The sequence below is a fragment of the Sardina pilchardus genome, chromosome 3, assembly GCF_963854185.1.
Source record: "Sardina pilchardus chromosome 3, fSarPil1.1, whole genome shotgun sequence".
In the NCBI taxonomy this organism is placed as follows: domain Eukaryota; kingdom Metazoa; phylum Chordata; class Actinopteri; order Clupeiformes; family Clupeidae; genus Sardina; species Sardina pilchardus.
The window spans coordinates 35,619,064-35,638,820 of record NC_084996.1 but is presented as its reverse complement, the minus strand read 5'-3'; the positions used below and the strand labels follow the sequence as shown (position 1 = coordinate 35,638,820).

The window sequence follows — 19,757 nt, the reverse complement described above, 5'->3', positions numbered from 1 at the left end:
CTCTCTCCCTCCCCTCCTCTCTCCCTCCCCTCCTCTCTCCCTCCCCTCCTCTCTCTCTCTAATTTGCTCGCTCTCGCTGCAGCTCTCTTTTTTCCCTCTCTCTACTGCTCTCCTGGTCCACTTTCTCTCTTTCCCTCCTGTATATCACTCACTCTCTCTTTTAGTCTCGCTGAGTGTCTTTCTATCGCTGTCAACATATTTCTTCTCTGTCCCTCCCCTCTCTCTCTCTCCATCCCCTCCCCCTCCCTCCTTCCCTCCCTCTGTGGTAATGACTGTGCGTGTGGGGTAAGATGCTGGAGCAGGTGTGTGAGGTGACTGACTGACACACATATGAGAGCGTGGGTGAGTGGAGGTGGGGGAGGGTTGGGCATTGGGGAGGAGAACTTGATTACAGTAGAATCATTACTGTAAACAATTTCTTTCACGTGAATCTGCCATCCTTTCATTTTTTCATTCCTTATTGGAATTTTCCATTTATTTAATTTGTTTATTTTAGACCTACATCTCTTCTCCAATACTTTCTCTGATATTTTTTCCCTTAACAGACTGAATAAAGCAGACCATTGGGTGAGACAGACAAGGGGGAGGGGAGTGCAGGGGGGCAGAGTGTGATGGAGAACAGACCACTCCTCCTCTTCACCCTCCTCCCTCCCCTCCCCCTCCCCTGCCTCTTTCCTCTCCTCTCCTCTCTTCTCCTCTCTGCTCTCTTCTCCTGTCCTCTCCTCTCTGCTCCTGGCAGTCTAGTGGCTGCTTCCCCTTTGTGTTGCGGCGTGTAGTGCGCTGATGAAACACAGCCGCCCATTCAGGGGTTCCCCCCTGTATTCACATGCTAATTGGGCGCAGCCACCAGCCTGCTGGCTGAGGCTTTGTGTCGGGGGGAAGGATTTCCCCAAGGGACCCTAACTGAACCTCTCTCAGACACACACACACACACACACACACACAAACACACACACACACACATACACACACAGGGAAGCACATACATTAACACAGGCTAAATAAAAGCGCACAATAAGGAGACAGGTGAATAGGGGAATCTTTGAAAGACAAGAGAGAGAAAGAAAGATACTCTCACACATATGACAAAAGTATCTCAGTGTTGGAGGGGAGTGACAGTTAATTTGGCAGAAGGTATATTTTAAAAATGTATATGTATAATTATGCGTGTGTGTGTGTGTGCACCAGAGCGCCGACATCTCTGACCTAGAAAGGGACAGATGACCAGGTGGGTAATTTCTCTGCCAGCTTCAATGATTAATTAGACAGAGGTCATTAAGGGTCATCTGTGGAATTCTGCCTAATTGAATCTGTTAAGCTGCATCTGTTAACTCTGTCCACCCCTCTTCCCCTCCCTCCCTCCCTCTCTCTCTCTCTCTCTCACACACACATACAAACATTTACTGCAGTTGGAGAGACAGATACTTTAATCTGTTCTGTTTATCTACAAGCTCTGGAAAAAAAATCAAATGAGTTGACGGTCATATTCAAAATAAAGAGACCACTGCATATTTGAATATGACTGTCACTCAGCAACCGTAGGATGACATCAGAAAAATGTGCAAGTGGTCTCTTCATTCTTTCCAGAGCTCTATATGCATGGGACTGTTTTTGTCCTTATTACTGTAATCATATTTCAGTAAAACATTTTGTATTGTAGTTTTTTTTTTTTTTTTCTTCAAAAAGACAAGTCCCATATTCACTGTTTAAGAAGCACATCTTACAGTACCAGCCAGTGCCCAAAGAGTATTTTACTTGGTATCAAAACCAGCTAAATCAGGCCGCTCATTGTGCAACCTTGGGCCTAATGAACAAAATAGCTATGCAGGCACAGTAAAAACATTTTTTTTTTACTTCAGCCTGTGAGCACAGACCTTTTATTATTATTTTTGAATGCAATTTCCCTCTGCACTGTGAGCAAGACTTACAGTACCAGGTTGTGAAACCATGTACATAGAAAATAAATCAATTATATAGTGCGGCCTCCTGAAGCAGTCCAAACAGGACAAGAAGAGTGAGAAAGGCTCCTGGCAGCCCTTGCCTGTCTTCTGGTGACCTCTGATTATGAGAGCAACTCCTGATGAGTGAACATGGGGCACGTCTGCAGTAGTGGCTGAAGGCCAAGGTGATTAGGCCTTTGGAAACTTTACATAACACCCCAACACCCCCAGAGATCTGGTGAAGGCAGGGCACAGTGGTTTTGGCAATCGCTCTCTTTAAAAAAATATCAGCAAATAGAAGCTTTAAGGCCGGGACACACCAACCCGATAATCGGCCATCAGACGTCGTCGGACAGTCGGGGGCGGTCGGGGATTCAAGTCTGTTTTGTGTGTCCCGTGCCGTCGCCAGTCCGCATCGGGGTTAGTTTTGGCCGACTTAACATGTGGAGTCCATCAGTGGCCGTCGGCCTCAATGACCAATCTGATTAGTGGAGTCCTAACCCCTCAAAACATCTTGGACCATTGCTAGGTAGCAAATTACTTTGTTTAAACTAACCATTAGCCCTAAATTCATCAACTATAGAATACCACACAGTTGCCGAATGTGTGTTATTTCAGGTTAGTTAGTTTAAAGTCCTACTTAGCGAACATCACTACAGTTCCCATTCACTTTTCGTTTACTGTGCTAACGTTAGCTAGCTAGCTAGCTAGGTTAACAGGCGAAAAATAAGTTATTTATTCCGTGCCCGAGGGTGTTTTATTGGCGTCACACACAAGCGATGACAATAAAATAATACAAAATATTTAATTATATTTACATTTTCTTATTGGTTATTCAGAGAAGTCCGAAAATTAGTGGCATTTTGTTCAGCTAATCCTGCTTGATAACTACTCGGCTGATCCTGAACGCCTGCAGTTATGGGCAGAGATAGATATAGATATAGGTAGATTCTGTCTCTAGGGCTCTGGTTATGGGTAATGTATCACACCTCACGCACACGTAGAACGTACGCTCTGCATCAGCATCGCTTCAGTGTGTTCAGAGGTACTTTTTTTACTGACCAGGGCAGACGGGAGCTGACTGATCGCTCTGACTGCTTTTCTGCTGACTGCTTTTCTTTCGGGTTGGTGTGTCTTGGCCTTTAGACTACTCTCTACCAGATAAGACTCACCAATTCATTCTTCTCTTCATCCGCATTCACCTGTCTCATAGGGAAAGTGATAACCAGCACCTCTAGTGGTTTCGTTCCGGAGAGCAGTTTACATGTAAAATCCCATAGACCTAGTTTTCAATAAAATACTATGAAGCCATAGCAAAGTTATCGACCAAAAATATTTTTCAACATGGATAATGTAATAATCTAACAGTGATCAGACAACACTTTTGCTCTGTCCTTTCGCTTCCTTTCACTTTGATCACACTTACTGCTCTTCATGTGAGTAGAGCACAGCACTATTCTCCGTCATTTAAAAAAATTTTCAACCAGTCAAGCAATTTGGCATTTGATCAGTTAGATGAACTGGTGACGTCACATGCAATAGTTCTTCATCACCATGTTACAAAAAAACTAATCTCTAATTTCGCTCATTTTCGAAACCAGGGGGTGATGAGGTTACTTACCCTCACTGTAATGACTTGTTTTTTTGACTGCCTTAGGTGCCTTCTTTCCAAAGTCATCCTTCCTCTCTACCACCAGTTGTTGTCCTGTGCATCTTCCAGGGGGTAGGCTCCCTGCTTGCTCATATCAGGCAGGATCTGCTGAGTCGAGCCACTTCAAGACCTTGACCAATCACAAGCCCTAGGGCACAGACTTTACTTTTGATAGTTAATCTTACTAACCTTGTCAAATTCGATTTGAATTAAACATTCAAATCTTATTCCTACTCTTGAGTCTTTCTTGAGTCATGGAAGTAGAGCAGTAGCTGAAAGCCAGTCTGTGAACACACAGGAGGTTGCGTCTGTTTGTTTATATTTGAAATGATTAGCAGAAACTTTTGTCCAAAACAACGTGGGCTACATGATATTTTAACCTAGGACCAAGCAAAACACAACAGAGAGGTACTCACCCCTCCCTTCAGTATTCCCAGGGAAACTCCACACAGGGTTTCATTTCACTGCTCCCACTTGTTTCCAGTGTTCAGTGCCTGAGCTGCCTAAATTGATTTGGGTTTTTTTACAGGCTACTCATGGAATGGGCAGCTAGCGGACTGTGAGGAGACGATTGCTGAATGTGACAAAAAAAAATTAGCTTAAAGCTTAAAATGGCATATTTTCTGACTTTACCTTTAAAGGAATAAGCCAAGGCAATTCTATGCAATGCAATGCTTTTCTCTCATTCAGAAAATATCTTTTCACAGTAAGCAGGCCATTCTGTATGCGCATTCTGGTTTTCCTCTCTGTAACTCTGTAAACAGACACAAGCACAGAATGTGCATCTGCACTCACAACACTATTGCAGCCACAAAATTCCTTCCGATTTGCTCGCTCTCGTATATAGCCATGTCATGCCATATTACAGCAATGATATGAGGCAGTCAAATTACCTTCATTACACAAGGTAAGTCTTGTCAATGATTACCTTTCTACCTCGTGCTTGAAAATACATGCTTTTTACACACACACACACACACACACACACACACAGGGACACACAAACAACGTGCACGCACGTGTGTATACACACACACACACACACACACACACACACACACAAAGCACATCTATCACAGCAGCCAGCTCCTCTGTTATATTTATGACCCCGGACCATCTATTCGTTCATTCATCCGTTCAGTCATCCATCCATTCTCACGTTCCCTGACATGGAGCTGGATGGGGAGTGAGTGAAGGCTGGAGGAGCCAGTTTAAGAGTGCAAGATCGATGCTAAAACAGATTACTGGCCAAGACCACTCTCACCGGATTCACGGGAGCTCAGATCATCTACACGGATAACTTTGTTTGGCAGGAAGAGAGAAAAAAGATATCAGAATCACTCCTGTTTGGATATTATCATCTCAGTGTAAGATTTTTGAGTATCTGTACTTCACTTGAGTATTAAGATTTTTTCTGCACTACATTTGAAACACAAATACTATACTTTTTTCCGCTACATTTGAAATATGAGCATTAAAGAGACCCTATGCAACTTTTTCATAGTCATAAAATCGCTTAGAAATCGTTGTTTTGCTTGACTGACCAGTTTCATCGAAAACAGTAATATTTCCTCCCACCCCCAGTGTCCCTATATCCGCTATAGAGATTGAGAACGTGACGTAAAACGCAATGCATTTTGGGAATAGGTGGCCCAAAACTTCAGTTGTTTTACTGACGTGCGGGAATAACGAAGTGCAGTTATTGAAATGCCGTTTACCTGCTGTGTTATAAAATTCAATAGAGTCACATGAAGCTTATCTTTTATCGTTTTCCAGCGTGGAAAAATAATAGTACACGCCATGTTTCAGAGGTGACAAAAAGGTGAGAAATGGCATGGATAGCAGCAGTAAGGAAGCGCAAGATTATGTTCTGTTTTTCACACAATTTTTTCACGCTTAGTTTTCATTATTATTGTTACACCCCTGAAACAGGGGTAGAAATAATCACAGAGTGATTTTAGTGCGGTTTCCTCAATATCAGAGTTTAATAGAATCCTTTTCTTAAACAAATGCTCACATTACCAGAACATACAGGCTGCTAACGTTGTTCAACTTACAGGTTAGCACTGCCTAGCTTAAATGGGCTTTATACCCAAAATGCACATTAATATTGAGCAGAGAAATATACAAATGATGTCTAAACATACATGAACAAATACGTCTTAACAAGTGGTCAAAATGGCGCAGGCACGCTGTATCAGGCAGCATGGTCGAGAATGTTTCCACACTTACGCGCGTTGGCTACATTACACTGCATACAAAAGTTCTCTATTTTCATAGTCAACACTCGATTTTAAACTAAGCAACGGTCACACAAATGTATTTAGTACAATATCAAAAGAGGGTATGACTGTACCTGAAACAGGGGTAGAAATAATCACAGAGTGATTTTAGTGCGGTTTCCTCAATATCAGAGTTTAATAGAATGAGGAAAATACCGCGATCTCCCCTAGTTAAGTGGGTGGAGACAAAAGCAATCGAGCCTAGCTCGCGACTCAAGGCAAATTGTAGATCACTGATATAAAGCATGTAATTATGAAATCAATGAAATCCTCAACACATCATGTACAACACAAATGATTTTTGTTTTTAACAATGTTTAACCGTTTGTTGTGAATTATTCATTGTGATAGTAATATCCTCAATTCCATTACAACAAATACTATTATCTAAATCTGTAACAAACCATGAATTAATCCAAAGTTTCCAACTTGTTACACACTCCCCCACAAAATAAATGTCGTCCCGACAAACACATTTTACATTGTTTTTTTTTTTTTTACAATATTTGTTCAACCAGGTGCTGACGATCTCCTGTAAGTCAGGCCTTGAATAAAGGCCAAGGGTCATCGTGTGATGACAATCAACAGTCTTTAATAAAAAGTTCACTGCTTGTGACTTCCTGAACAGTCAATAGAAACAGTCCATAACTGTATTTTAACAGTAGTCATGGTGGGAGATCATGAGAGGTCATTACTGTGTCAAGAGTCCATGGGTGGTTACTGACCACTATAAACAGTCCATGAGAGGTGACTTGTATAAACAGTCCATGGGTGGTGACTGACCACTGTGTGTAAACAGTCCATCAATTGTTCATGTTGTCAGTCACAATGCTGTAGTGTTTGTGTGTGTCAGTCTGTGTGTCTGTAATGTTGTGATGGGTGTCAGTCAAGCATGTTGTGTTGCATGTGCTCCTGCTTGCTGGAGTCCATACAAAAAGGGGGGCTGGAAGTAGTATGGCTGTAGGGGTGCCAGCCATGCTGCCAGTCTAGGTGCAGGGTAGACAGGGAACATCTGAGGTGCCGGCTGGATACTGTAGCATGATGGTATGCCGAGCTGATCGTAGGTCATGCGTCTCGGGGGACGCCTTTCCCTTTGTGGCAGCTGGTAAAGTGGATCCACCGGCTCGGCTGTGCCATGTGAAGAGGGGGAGGCAGGTGGTGTGTGCTCCTCTGGTAGATTTCCCATAGGTAAGTTTACCTCCTCATCAGCAGGTGCATTGAACTCCCCCAGCGGATCTCCCTCAGGAACTGGTACTAGTGGTGGTGTAGCAGGGGCTGGCATCTCCATGTCGGTTGTCTCTCCATGTCGGTGTTCAGGCGTGACCACTGATCCACCCCCCATATTGTTCCTTTCAGCTGGCTCTGTGGTGACCTGGGTCGGTTCATAGTGAAGATCATACTCATCTTCACTGTCCTCATCAGACATCTGAGGTTGAGCTACTGCATGACGTTGTTCTTTGTGATTCCTTTTGTCTCTTTTGTCTGTCTCTGCATGCACTTCAAATGGTAGGTAGTCACAGGGCATGAGTAGATTCCTGTGTAAAACTCTGGAGCGGCCCTTCCCTCTTTCTGGTTTCACTTCATATATTGGAAGGTCAGACCCCATTTGCCTTAATACTATGTGGATTGTATCCTCCCAGTAATTACGGAGTTTTCCTGGACCTCCCCTGGGTGTTAGATTTTTAATCAAGACCCGTTCACCCGGTTGTAGGAATGGGCCCCTCACTCTAGCGTCATAATATCGCTTGCCCCTCTCTGCTGATTTCTTTGCATTTTGTGCAGCAATAGCATAGGCTTCCTCCATGCCTTGTTTCCACCTGTCCACATAGTCTCGTTGGTTACTAGAACCCACCTCTGTGTGCAGCCCAAACAAGATGTCAACTGGCAACCTCGGTGATCTACCGTACAAAAGGTAGAACGGTGAATATCCAGTTACATCAGACCTTGTACAGTTATAGGCACACATCAACTTGTTCAAAGACTCTTTCCAGTTTGATTTTTGTCTTTCTGTCAGTGTCTTGAGCATTTGTAACAGTGTTCTGTTCATACGCTCCACCTGACCGTTCCCCATCGGATGATAGGGCGTTGTTCTGGACCCAGCCACTCCGCTGAGTCTTTTTAACTGGCTGAACAGCTGGTTCTCAAATTCTCCCCCTTGGTCATGGTGGATGCGAGAGGGAAAACCAAACTTCAGGGCGAAGTCATTGAAAAGCAGGTTTGCAGCAGTTTTTCCTGACTTTGATGTTGTAGCGTATGCTTGTGCAAAACGCGTGAAATGATCCACAATCACTAGGATATACTCATACCCGCCTTTACATCTGTCAAGATGAAGAAAGTCAAGGCATACCAGTTCAAATGGCTGTGTGGTCACAATATTTGTTAAGGGGGCCCTTGCGTCATGACAGGGTTTTTTCTGCTTGAGACATGTGCAGGCTTTAGTCACATAGTGTTCTATGTCTGATTGCATATATGGCCAAAAGAAGCGGTCCCGTACTAGAGATACTGTGCGGTCAGTGCCCTGATGCCCCATGTTATTGTGCAGCTCTTCCAATACCTTTCTCTTGTATCTCTCTGGCAGGACTAGCTGCTTACGGGCAGTGGTGGCTCTATACAGGATGCCATCCTCTACTGTAAGTTTGTCCATTCTCTAAACAGGCATTTTACCTTTGGACTGACCGCTTTCAGCTTCTTAGCTGGAGGTCTGGAGCCTGACAGTTTACACTCCAGCACAGGGCATATGACTTGGTCAGCCTTTTGCACCTCCCTTAGTTGTTCTTTTGGTATGGGACTGATTGATGCTGTGGCTAACTCACTTTCAGCTGAGACTGACATGGACGCGGCGGTGAAAGACCATGTTGGAGGGGACTTTTCCTGTACCTCTACAGCTTGAACAGCAGCCGCAATGGTGTTAGGCGGCAGTTCCTCAGAGCATTCTCTCATTAGCGACTCCACATCCAATGGCATCCTTGACAAGGCGTCAGCATCACTGTTATCCTTCCCTGGTCTGTATTTTATATTAAAGTGAAAATCAGCTAACTCTGCAACCCACCTAGAAGTGGTTGCATTCAGTTTTGCAGTCGACAGGATGTAAGTGAGCGGGTTGTTGTCACTAAACACTGTAAAAGACGGAGCGTAGTACAGGTAGTCTCTGAATCTATCCGTGATTGCCCATTTTAAAGCTAGAAATTCTAGTTTGCCAGCATGGAGGTGATAGTTCTTTTCAGCTGTTGTTAATGTGCGAGAGCCATAAGCAATAACTCTGAGTTTGCCATTCTGCTTTTGATACAGGACTGCTCCTAAGCCTTGGTGTGACGCATCAGTGTGTACAACGAATGACTGAGTGAAATCAGGAAAGCCTAAAACTGGTGGATTGAGTAGACAGTCAATCAGCTGTTCAAGTACCTGCTGGTGCTGGTCTGTCCACATAATGGACTTTGTTGAGGGGACAACATGGCTTGCTTTCTTTAATCCTCGTTTTCTGTTTTTGTCTGTTGTTTTCTTATTTGAGTTCGCCATCAGAGCTTGATTGGGGTCCGCTTTCAGGAGCTCATATAAACAACACGCTTTCTTGGCAAAGTCCTTGATGTACTGCCTATAGTACGTGAGTAGACCAAGCATTTTTCTGAGTTGGCCAACTGTCTGAGGTCGGATGTCTTTCAATGCTCTAACCGCTTCAAAATCAGCTGGGTCAACTTTACTGCCCTCAGCAGAGACAATCCTGCCAAGATAGCGGACCTCAGGTTTGAACAGGTCACACTTACTTGGCTTGAGTTTGATGCCATATTCTCTGAGCTGTCGCAGCACACGACGCACATCATTCACATGATTTTCAAAGTTTTTACTAAACACAAGGGTGTCATCCAAATAAGGAATGCAGATGTCATCCCGTAGCCCTTCCAAACATTCTTCCATACAGCGTTGAAAGGCCGCAGGGGCGTTCATCAATCCAAATGGGATACGGATCCACTCGTAAAGTCCCCATGGGGTGACAAAGGCAGTGAGTGGCCTGCTCTCTTCTGACATGAACCCCTGATGGTAAGCTTTCCCTTGGTCTAAGAGCGAAAACCAGGACTGACCACCTAAATTATCCATAATGTCTTGGACCCTGGGGATAGGCTGGCGATCAGGCAGTGTCTTTCTGTTCAAGTCTCTGTAATCTATGCACAGTCTAAGCGTGCCATCCTTTTTCCGAACGCACACAACAGGTGACGAATATGGTGAGTTTGACTTCCGGACCCAGCCCTGTGCTATCAAGTCATGGAGGTAGCTCTTCATCTCCTGGTACAGGGGGCTAGGCACTGATATATATGTGCGTTTCACAGGTTCAGTGTCTTTAAGGGAAATGGTCATGCGCAAACTGTCAATGCACCCAATATCGTTATCTGATTTTGAGAAAGAATGACATTCTTCTTTAAGCATCTGTTTCACTATCGATCTCTGATCCTCACTAAGGTGACTTACATTGACAGGTGGATCCCACTGCTCACTTGTATCTCTTGTTGGCCCCACACTGGTGTTACTCACTGTAGCTGATGTTCCATTTTTTTCAAAGACCTGGGCTGGCAGTACTGTCATAATGGTCTGAACTGTGCCAATCAAAGTGCGACCTGGCAACACAATGTCATGGTCAGTTAGGTTAGATACGTCAATGTTGATGGCGGGGCATTCACTTTTCTTGACTCGGACTAGTGTGTCATGAAACTCAAGACCATCAGGCCACTGCGGGTTCAGGTCAGGCTGGAATAGCATAGTCATGTCCTCCTTACAAGGCTGTGTGATTACACGACAGTTAACGTGAATGTCACTATGCTTTGGCACTACAATCCACTCTTTTTTTGTTTTTACTGCATATTCATTGGCGTTGTCTGCACTCACAGCCTGTATAAAAGCTCTAACCTTGTTTCTCTTAAGACTTGGGAAGGCTTTTCTCACTGCATGATACTGTCTATTCTTTTCAGTCTTTGTCAATATGTGCTCGATGACATTAAAGCCTACAATGGGATGGGACAGGTGCCAGCCTTTCATTACAAGCACTGGAATGATCAGTTCTTCTGCTTGATTGGATTCATTGGCCAGCCGAAAATTCATTTCAATCCAGCCCAAATATGGCATTTCAGTTCCATTTGCAGCAGTCAATGTCAAGTCATCAGGTGAGTCAAGAATTTCTGAAACATCTCTCAGTCTGACAGTTGGTAAGTATTCCTGTTTAAAATGTTCATCAACAATTGACACCTGAGAACCTGTGTCCCACAACGCCTGCACTTGGTGGTGATTCAGATAACATTCCACAAGACACTTCCTGCCGACTAACGAGGTGACCTTGTGAGGGTGGGCAACTTGAACTAGAGGGGGCAGTACATTGATATCTTTCTCATTGCCATTTAACAGGTAAGTGCATTTTTTCTTATGTTCAGTCCAATTTTGTTTTTGACATGTCTTTGAACAATACAGTGTCTTTTTACAGGATGAGCATTGTTTTAATTTGTCAGATGAGTCCCTACTTCCACAATTTGAACACTGCTGGGACTCTTTACTACTTATGGTTAACACCTGTCCCGTGGTGATAACCCTTCCCTGTTTAAAGGAGTCTCTCTTGATGTTCCTCTTTTGCATCCAGCTTGAAAATGTTCTCCACTTCCACATCGGTAGCAGTGCATGCAGCGTTCATTTGCTCCTAACTGTTGGCAGGCAAAGCACCTCCGAGGGGCACGAGCGGGGTAATTGTTATACTGGCTATATCCATATTGCATTGGGACATGAGCTTGAGGTTGACTGTAGGTGCTGTAGGGCGGCTGGGGGAAAGTAGAGGGCTGCGGAGGGTTCCTGTCTGGCCTTTCTGGAAGTGGCACAACAGGCAGCGGTGACGGAAACCTTGTTTGCTGCAGGGTCTCCTTTATCTGAGCTATCTCTGCACTGAGGCCCTTTAGAGAGGCTACTCCAGTCTTAAGTTCTTGTATTTCTGTTAACAATTCAGGGGCAACGCTTGTTTTGGACTCCTTCATTGGATACTTAGCAGGTGGTTTGTCTTCTGACTGCACTGCGCTAACACTCATGGCTGGCTGTGGTGGGCTAATTTTCTTCTTGTTTCTCCTTTCGGTCTCTGTGGCACAGGCGACGTTTAACCTTTCCAACAGGACCTCATCTGAGGTCTCCATATCTAGTAGCAGAGGCTGCATGTCTATCCTGATACTGTCATTCAGTAGCCCAGTGAGTAGTGTGTGTAGACACATGCGCTGGACCAAAACTGGATCATACTTAAACCCTGACTCTGACTCTTGGGAAGCAAACAACACTTTTTGTTTCAAATCTAAAACTCGCATGAGGAAGCTCTGAGGGGTTTCTTTGCTGTTTTGCGCCTCTGCAGCTAACTGTTTGAAAAGCTCTGTGGCGCTCTTTTCTTGAAAGTGGGAACGCAAGATACGTCGGAGAGTGGGGAGAGTCAGGTGGGATTTTCCTTCCAAATAGCTGCGTAGCTGTAAGCCTGGAATGATAGCTCTAATTACAGCATCTACAATTTCTATTTCCGGGTAATGCCTGTTCAGTCCGTTCTCAATCTGATGAGCAAGGCTAGAGAATGTTAATTTGTCTTTCTGACCTGGTTCACCTATTTGACCTGAGATTTTAAAGTCTTTGCGCCAGCATGGGCTAGGCTGCTGTGGCGGCGGCTGCGGAACATTGGGTAGTGGTGGCTGTGGAACATTGGGTGGTGGCGGCGGTGGAACATTGGTTGGCGGCGCCGGTGGAACATTGGGTGACGGTGTTGGCGACTGTGGGGCACTGGGTGACGGTGCTGGCGACTGTGGGTCACTGGGTGCCTGTGGTGCACTGGGTGTGTGGTTATCTGGACTAGTGGCAGCCAGTTCTGTGATTTTATCTTGCAGAGCTAATAATTCAGACATGCCATCATCTTCTAGCTCAGCCAGCTCCTCTCTTTCAAGATGCTTCATTACATGAGTTAGTAGTGACATGCGGGTTTTTTGTTCAACATCTATTCTGTTCTCGCCTGATATGTCCAGAAAATCACAAACGTCCAGCAAACGGTCTTTAGTCAGTGTCTGTAGCCCTCTTACTACCTCCTCCTGTAAGTTTTCCAAAGCTGTCATGATGTTGGCAAGGCTGGAGAAATATTTACGGTGCAGGAGACTAAACTAGGTGATTATTAGCCAACTCCTGATGATCTATTTAAGTCTCAGGTGATGTGCTCTTAAATACCAGCTTTCAGTCCTCCTCACGGCAACGTCCTCCTCCTTGTAGCCTGCCTGGGTTATGTTGTGGGGGATGTAGCTACCTCAGAATTCAGCCGCCAGGATGTGGACACTGGACATCTGAAGAGCAATCTCAGCGGAGCCTCCAAAATGTTACACCCCTGAAACAGGGGTAGAAATAATCACAGAGTGATTTTAGTGCGGTTTCCTCAATATCAGAGTTTAATAGAATCCTTTTCTTAAACAAATGCTCACATTACCAGAACATACAGGCTGCTAACGTTGTTCAACTTACAGGTTAGCACTGCCTAGCTTAAATGGGCTTTATACCCAAAATGCACATTAATATTGAGCAGAGAAATATACAAATGATGTCTAAACATACATGAACAAATACGTCTTAACAAGTGGTCAAAATGGCGCAGGCACGCTGTATCAGGCAGCATGGTCGAGAACGTTTCCACACTTACGCGCGTTGGCTACATTACACTGCATACAAAAGTTCTCTATTTTCATAGTCAACACTCGATTTTAAACTAAGCAACGGTCACACAAATGTATTTAGTACAATATCAAAAGAGGGTATGACTGTACCTGAAACAGGGGTAGAAATAATCACAGAGTGATTTTAGTGCGGTTTCCTCAATATCAGAGTTTAATAGAATGAGGAAAATACCGCGATCTCCCCTAGTTAAGTGGGTGGAGACAAAAGCAATCGAGCCTAGCTCGCGACTCAAGGCAAATTGTAGATCACTGATATAAAGCATGTAATTATGAAATCAATGAAATCCTCAACACATCATGTACAACACAAATGATTTTTGTTTTTAACAATGTTTAACCGTTTGTTGTGAATTATTCATTGTGATAGTAATATCCTCAATTCCATTACAACAAATACTATTATCTAAATCTGTAACAAACCATGAATTAATCCAAAGTTTCCAACTTGTTACATTATCATGCCAGATCATAGACCCAGAACACTAGTTTGCATGGGCTGGCATCAGGCGAGCCAAACCTACCCATAATTCTTTGTGTTTGATGACATTGGTCACATGTCTTAGCGATCTCTATTGCAACCTTGCAGTTTCTGCAGGAGGCGATCGCTCCTTGTTTACATCTGGAAGTCTGAGACGCGTAAGGAACAAGAAGAACCACGCTTGCAATTTATAAATATATGCTGTATATATAGCCTATATATGTATAAATATACACACTAAAGCTGTAGGGGAAGCTCTGAAGAGAAATATGCAAGCATAAAACGAGCGAAAAATGAAAAGCGAAACCGGAGATGAAATGGCCAATCCTGCATAGTTTCTCTTTAAGTTACTTTTTAACACATTTGAGTCTTTAATTGCAATAATGTGATAGACCATCTTGAAGCTCTTTTTTTCTGTACTTCAATTTCAACAATCTAAATCTTTTAACCAAGTACTATTGAATTGCTTCATGGTCAGATTTACTCGTGGGCAGGAGTATGCAATACCAAATATCTGCTCTGCCGTGCCAACCTACACGTGATTTCTTCTCTGCCATAACCCATAAGCTCACACACTGTGGTGTTTAGCTGTCGTGGATATATTGTGATGAAGTAATTGTAGTGGGTATACGGTGATCCGTCATAAATGTTAATACACATCCTTGCCTATTTTAAGTGGGTATGAGATGGTTATGTTTTTTAAGTGGGTATACCGCGTCCTGCGTATCACGTACAGCTCACATGCCGTGTCCATTGGGGTGAAGGTGCAGGTAACCCAGCAAGCAAGCCAGCGCGGGCCCCTTTTGGGCTCACTTTGGGCTGCTGCAGGGGGCCCTAGTGGGCTGCCCACGGTGGGCCCATGAGGGCTTGCTCATCGGCAAAACGCTGGCCCCGCAGAACTGGCCCCGCACGGGCAGCCCTCACTTAGCCCTAATAGCCCAAACTAGGCCCGCACAGGCCCCTAATGGGCTGCCCTCATCTAGCCCTAAGCCCTCTCTAAATCTTCATCTCTGCTTAGATGCACACTCCGACCCACGTAAGCAAAACAAAACATGCTCCAAATCTGTGAATGGAACTAACACGGAGGGCCAGATGTACTAACGTTTTGCACCCATTTCAGGCGTAACGTGCGCGTATAAACATGGGGAGGATATGTATAAACAGGCCGCAATGAGAGAAACGCGCAGACTGCCTGCCGTGGGAGCTGAGAATGGCTATTTGCGCTTTTCTGTGTCATGCATATTAATTCCTGGGTGGATCAGCTGAAAATGGGTGTAACGCGCAAGTACAGGGGAGGAGAGGTGCTATTAGCGATTGATTAAGTGTTCCGCCATATGTATGAAAACAGCGCAAGTCTGTTTTGCGTTGAAAAACTTCCGCCTTCTGAAAGCAGGTGTAATCCAAATTGCGGTTAAATGCGTCTATTAGAAAAACGTTTAGAGACAGCTGAATCAATATTCAGAGCATTCGTTTTCTTCGTTGTACTATGTCAAAAGCAACCTTAACTTTTGTTTGCCTCTCTAAAATCGTATTTTCTCTTTCACGACATAGCCTACACTTCCCAATCTGTTAGACAAGCATTAAGTCATAGGATATTCTTAGTCTACGTGCAGTAAATAGTTCACAACTCACAAGTAGCCTATTTTTTTTTTAAGTGGATTAGTAGAACTACCAGGCCTACTCTGTTTGTCACAACTCGTTGACATCTCTTTGTATCATGTATGATCGCTAAACTTTGATTCTTTTTAATGTTGCAATATTCAACTGCGCTTGTAGTTCAGCTCTACACACGCAGTTAGCGTTGAAGAGGGGGCGGGAACGGGCGGGGATGACCGCTGTTAACGTAATGAAGTGACAGCTTAGTAAATTCCGCGCAATATAGCAAAGCACAGCGTTCGCAGTCTGCGTATACAAAAACTCGCTGTTAGTGCTGTGTTAGTACATCTGGCCCTTGGTGCTCTTACATATTTTTAAATGAGATATAAACCATAATTTTCCTGGGGGTGCTACGGGGGTGCTATGGCCAGTCCATGCATCGATGCAGTAGGCTACACGCCAGATGGCTAAGTGGCAACACTATCAAGACCAAGCACCTGCATAATATTTATACTTCTCTTCTACCTGTTCACTCCTAGCCCGCGGAATACAGTAAACAAAACAACTAATTCATGAAAGGACTTTTGAATGTGAATTACAGCACCTATAAGGCAAGTAGCTCTGCAGGGATTGACATGTTGACGATTTCCGGTGTTGTCACATGCTTGTCACATCATTTCTATGTGACGAAAAACGTAGTTTTGCGTTTTTCATTCTTTACATGGTGACACGAGAGCGGAGCGTTTTTAAGATTTCCACTCTGGAGGGTGGTTTCACTTTCTTGCATTTTCAACCCCCCAAAACCCGGTTACCATTTTAACAATATAGGGCATCCGCATAAATGTTTTGCGTTTTCAACCCGTGTAAAGTGCCCCTTAGATTTAGATGGTTTTAAAGTTGATCTACATGTCAAAAGAGTATCAAATTGGTGAGTTCTGTCAGGACCACTTAAGTCAAAAATACACAAGACATAAATATCTTTAGAACCAACTTTATTTTTTATATTTGGTGGTATGGCTCTGTTCAGAGGAAATTCCCTGTCTTTCCATAAGCTCCATGGAAAGCCAAGACAGGGAACAGCAACATCCTCAGGGGGCTACCGTGCCAGTTTAAAACTGGAGAGTAACTCTATTCCCCCTAGAACAGGGCAAGCAACAATGACAACAGTATGACATTATTTCCAGTTAAACCATTTTGAGGTGGAGCTGGGGAGAAGGTGGGTTTCTAAGCAGCGAGCAGAGAAAGCAATGATAGCAAACATGATGCAGATGCAGCTTAAATAAGGCACCCTAATGAGAGAGACCACTTGTGAGCGAAGGGAACGATCAGCTGAGTAGAACAGCTGATGTGGGCTGGGTTTGGAATAGCCAATAAGAAACTGAGAGCAGCTGACAGCGGACTTGACTGCGCGGTCTGCCAGAACTAACGTGTGCTTGATTGTTAGTCCTTAAACCAGCCAATCATCTCTTTCTTCAACAGTTTGTTCTGGCTGGAGTATATTGTTGTGCCATTATATGCATCAAGGATCTTGTCAGCTTTATCATTTAGTTTGAGAACGCGGGCCAACTGGGCTTGGCTTTTGGCATATTTCCTCTTCATCTTTTTCTCTTTCTTGTCTTTTTCCCACTCAAGCCAGTATGACTCCATATTTTGTCTTGTTGCCTCTGTGTCCAGTAGGCTCTTGCGCTTCTCCTGCTCTCTTTTGGCCCGGCTCGTGTATCCTAGGAAAGCTATAGAGAGAAACGATTTGATGACTCATTAAGGCATTAAGGTCAGCAGAGAAATGAAAGGATGATGAAAATATGAAGGCACACAATTTAAATGTATCTTGACGTAGCCATATACTATGGATAAACTCAGCCCAATCTACCGGCGATTTTGCCCTGCAGCTCAGGCTGGAAACCTACACATCTATCTCTCCTGCTTACTCATGCTTGCTGGGTCCAATCACAAACTGGCTAGTCCACAAGGCGCACCCAGATCGTTGGTCTGATTGGTTGAAGGACTATCCAAGCGTACGGAGTCATTTGAATTATGCCCATTGATCACACCTCTTGTGCAGTAAAAATAAAATGCAGACTTCCCAGACTAATGTTCAGTCTTAAAAGATTGAGCTTAGTATGATGATAGCCAGACAGCCATACTCAATTCAATTCAGAATTTGAGTCTGATACTGCATGATTGGGATGTGATTATAGGGCGTGTTTCAACTGATAGGGGGGAGAATGCCTTTGCACTCAATTGGATAGACCTAACGGCCAAACAATTTAATCAGTGTGAACTTGCTGAACAAGCAGGCATAGTTGCTTCTCAATGGAACAAGTTCAGACCAAATTTCCCAACCTCAAGTTTTGTGGGCGGGGTTACATTTGGACTGGCTTCCAGGTAAATTTAGATGTGTATCTAAACAAGGATCTCAGTCAGAATATTTACAGATTTATTGGATACTTACGTTGAAAATAAGGTTCTTCACCTTCCTCCTCTTCTCTCTTGATGGTCCTCTCAATTTTTCTCTCATTCCTCTCTTTCACCTTTTTATTGACCCATCCCAGGAACCTCCTTCTTATACTCTTATCTGGGACCGGAACATCTGTCCCATCCTGTGATTGGCTCTCCTCACTGCTCTCATCACCACTCTCATCACTATGCTCATCATCAGTTTGTTGGCAAAATGTTCCCTTGTCCTCCTGTTGCTCTTCCTTGGTCTTACTCTCCAGTTCTTCTTGTTTTTGTCTCTGCATTTCTTCCTCATGGCTCTTTCTCTCCATTTCCTCTTCCCCCTGTCTCTGAATTTCCTGTTCTCTCTCTCTTTCCATTTCCTCTTCCCTCTGTCTCTGAATTTCCTGTTCTCTCTCTCTCTCCATTTCTAGCTCCCTTTGTCTGTCCAATTCCTCCTGTTTTTCTAATTCTAGTCGGCGCTGCATTTCAGCCTCCTTCCGTTTCTCTTTTGCTCTCTGAAGCTCAGGCCTCATTTTCTCCTCATTTTCATTATCTCTTCTGTTTGATTCTTCAAGCCTCCTGGCCTCTTCTTCAAACTTTTTCTCCAGCTCTAGTTGTCGTTCCTGCTCTTTCTGGATGGCCAACTTTTCTTGGTACTTGCGCCATTCCTCTGGGTGCCTAGACCAGTATTTCTCCTCTTCGTCTTTCTTTTCCTTCTCCTCTCTCCTTTTAAGCTCCTCTTTCCATGCCTCTTGTGCCTCTCTCGCTCTCTCTCCTGCATTCATCCTGGCCTCCCTCTGTTTCTCCCGCTCTTTCTCCACGAGTATTTGCCATTTTGATTTGCGGGGCAGTTCAGGGTTGAGTGTCTGTGCCCTAATTTCTTGGTGCTCTACCTCAACCTCTGTCTCCAACAGAGTTCCCTCTGCCTGGGCTTTCACTTTTTCCTCATGTGCCTTTTCGTCTTTGTTGATTTCTTCAAGTCTCTTTGCCTCCTTTTCCCACTTTTTCTCCAGCTCTTGTTGCCATGCCTCTTCTTTCTGGATGGCCAGTTTTTCTTGGTGCTTACGCCATTCCTCTGGGTGTTCATACCAGTATCTTGCTTCCTCATCCTGCTTTTGTTGCTCCTCTCTCTTTCTTTGTCTCTCTTCTGCTTTTCTCATACGCTCACTCTTTATCTCCCTCTGTTGTTCTAGGATAATGTCCAGTTTATTTGTCCTTGCTTCAGTGTCTTTTCTTTTCATATCTCTGTCTGTCTCTTTTTGTCTCATTTCCATTTGTCTGTTTATTTCCTTCTTTTCTGCCTCTGCTTCCATTTGTCCAGCGTCCACTCCTTCCTTTTTCATTTCCAATTTTCTGTTGTCCATCTCTGCTTGCCTATTTTCAATTTCGCTCCTCTGGATCTCTAGTAGTCTTTCTGAATCTCTTTGTTCTCTCTCATTCTGTACTTTAAGCTCAGACTCACTTTGTTCTTTCACACTTTTCTCAGTTTCCTTCAGTTTCTCTACATCTTCTCCCCTTTGTAACTCTTTTTGAAGTTCTTGTTTTTGTTCCATCTCTCTTTGCCTTTTCTCATCTTCATTGTCATCGTCCATTCTTTTCTGTTCCATCTCTCTCTCTTTCTCCTCAATATGCCAAAGTCTTTTCGCTGCTTTTCTCTCCATC

At 44.0% G+C, this 19,757-nt stretch overlaps 1 protein-coding gene across 1 annotated transcript in view; it reads right to left on the bottom strand.

Moving 5' to 3' along the window:
- The window catches only part of LOC134075991 (golgin subfamily A member 6-like protein 26), a 25,760-nt gene extending 6,003 nt beyond the window's left edge, over nucleotides 1–19,757 (bottom strand). The window contains exons 1-2 of the mRNA XM_062531013.1: nucleotides 19,397–19,757; nucleotides 18,528–18,727 (exon numbers count right to left, since the gene is read on the bottom strand). Of these exons, the coding sequence (XP_062386997.1) occupies nucleotides 18,528–18,727; nucleotides 19,397–19,756 (560 nt within the window). The 5' untranslated portion in view covers nucleotide 19,757. The remainder of the gene's footprint in view (nucleotides 1–18,527; nucleotides 18,728–19,396) is intronic.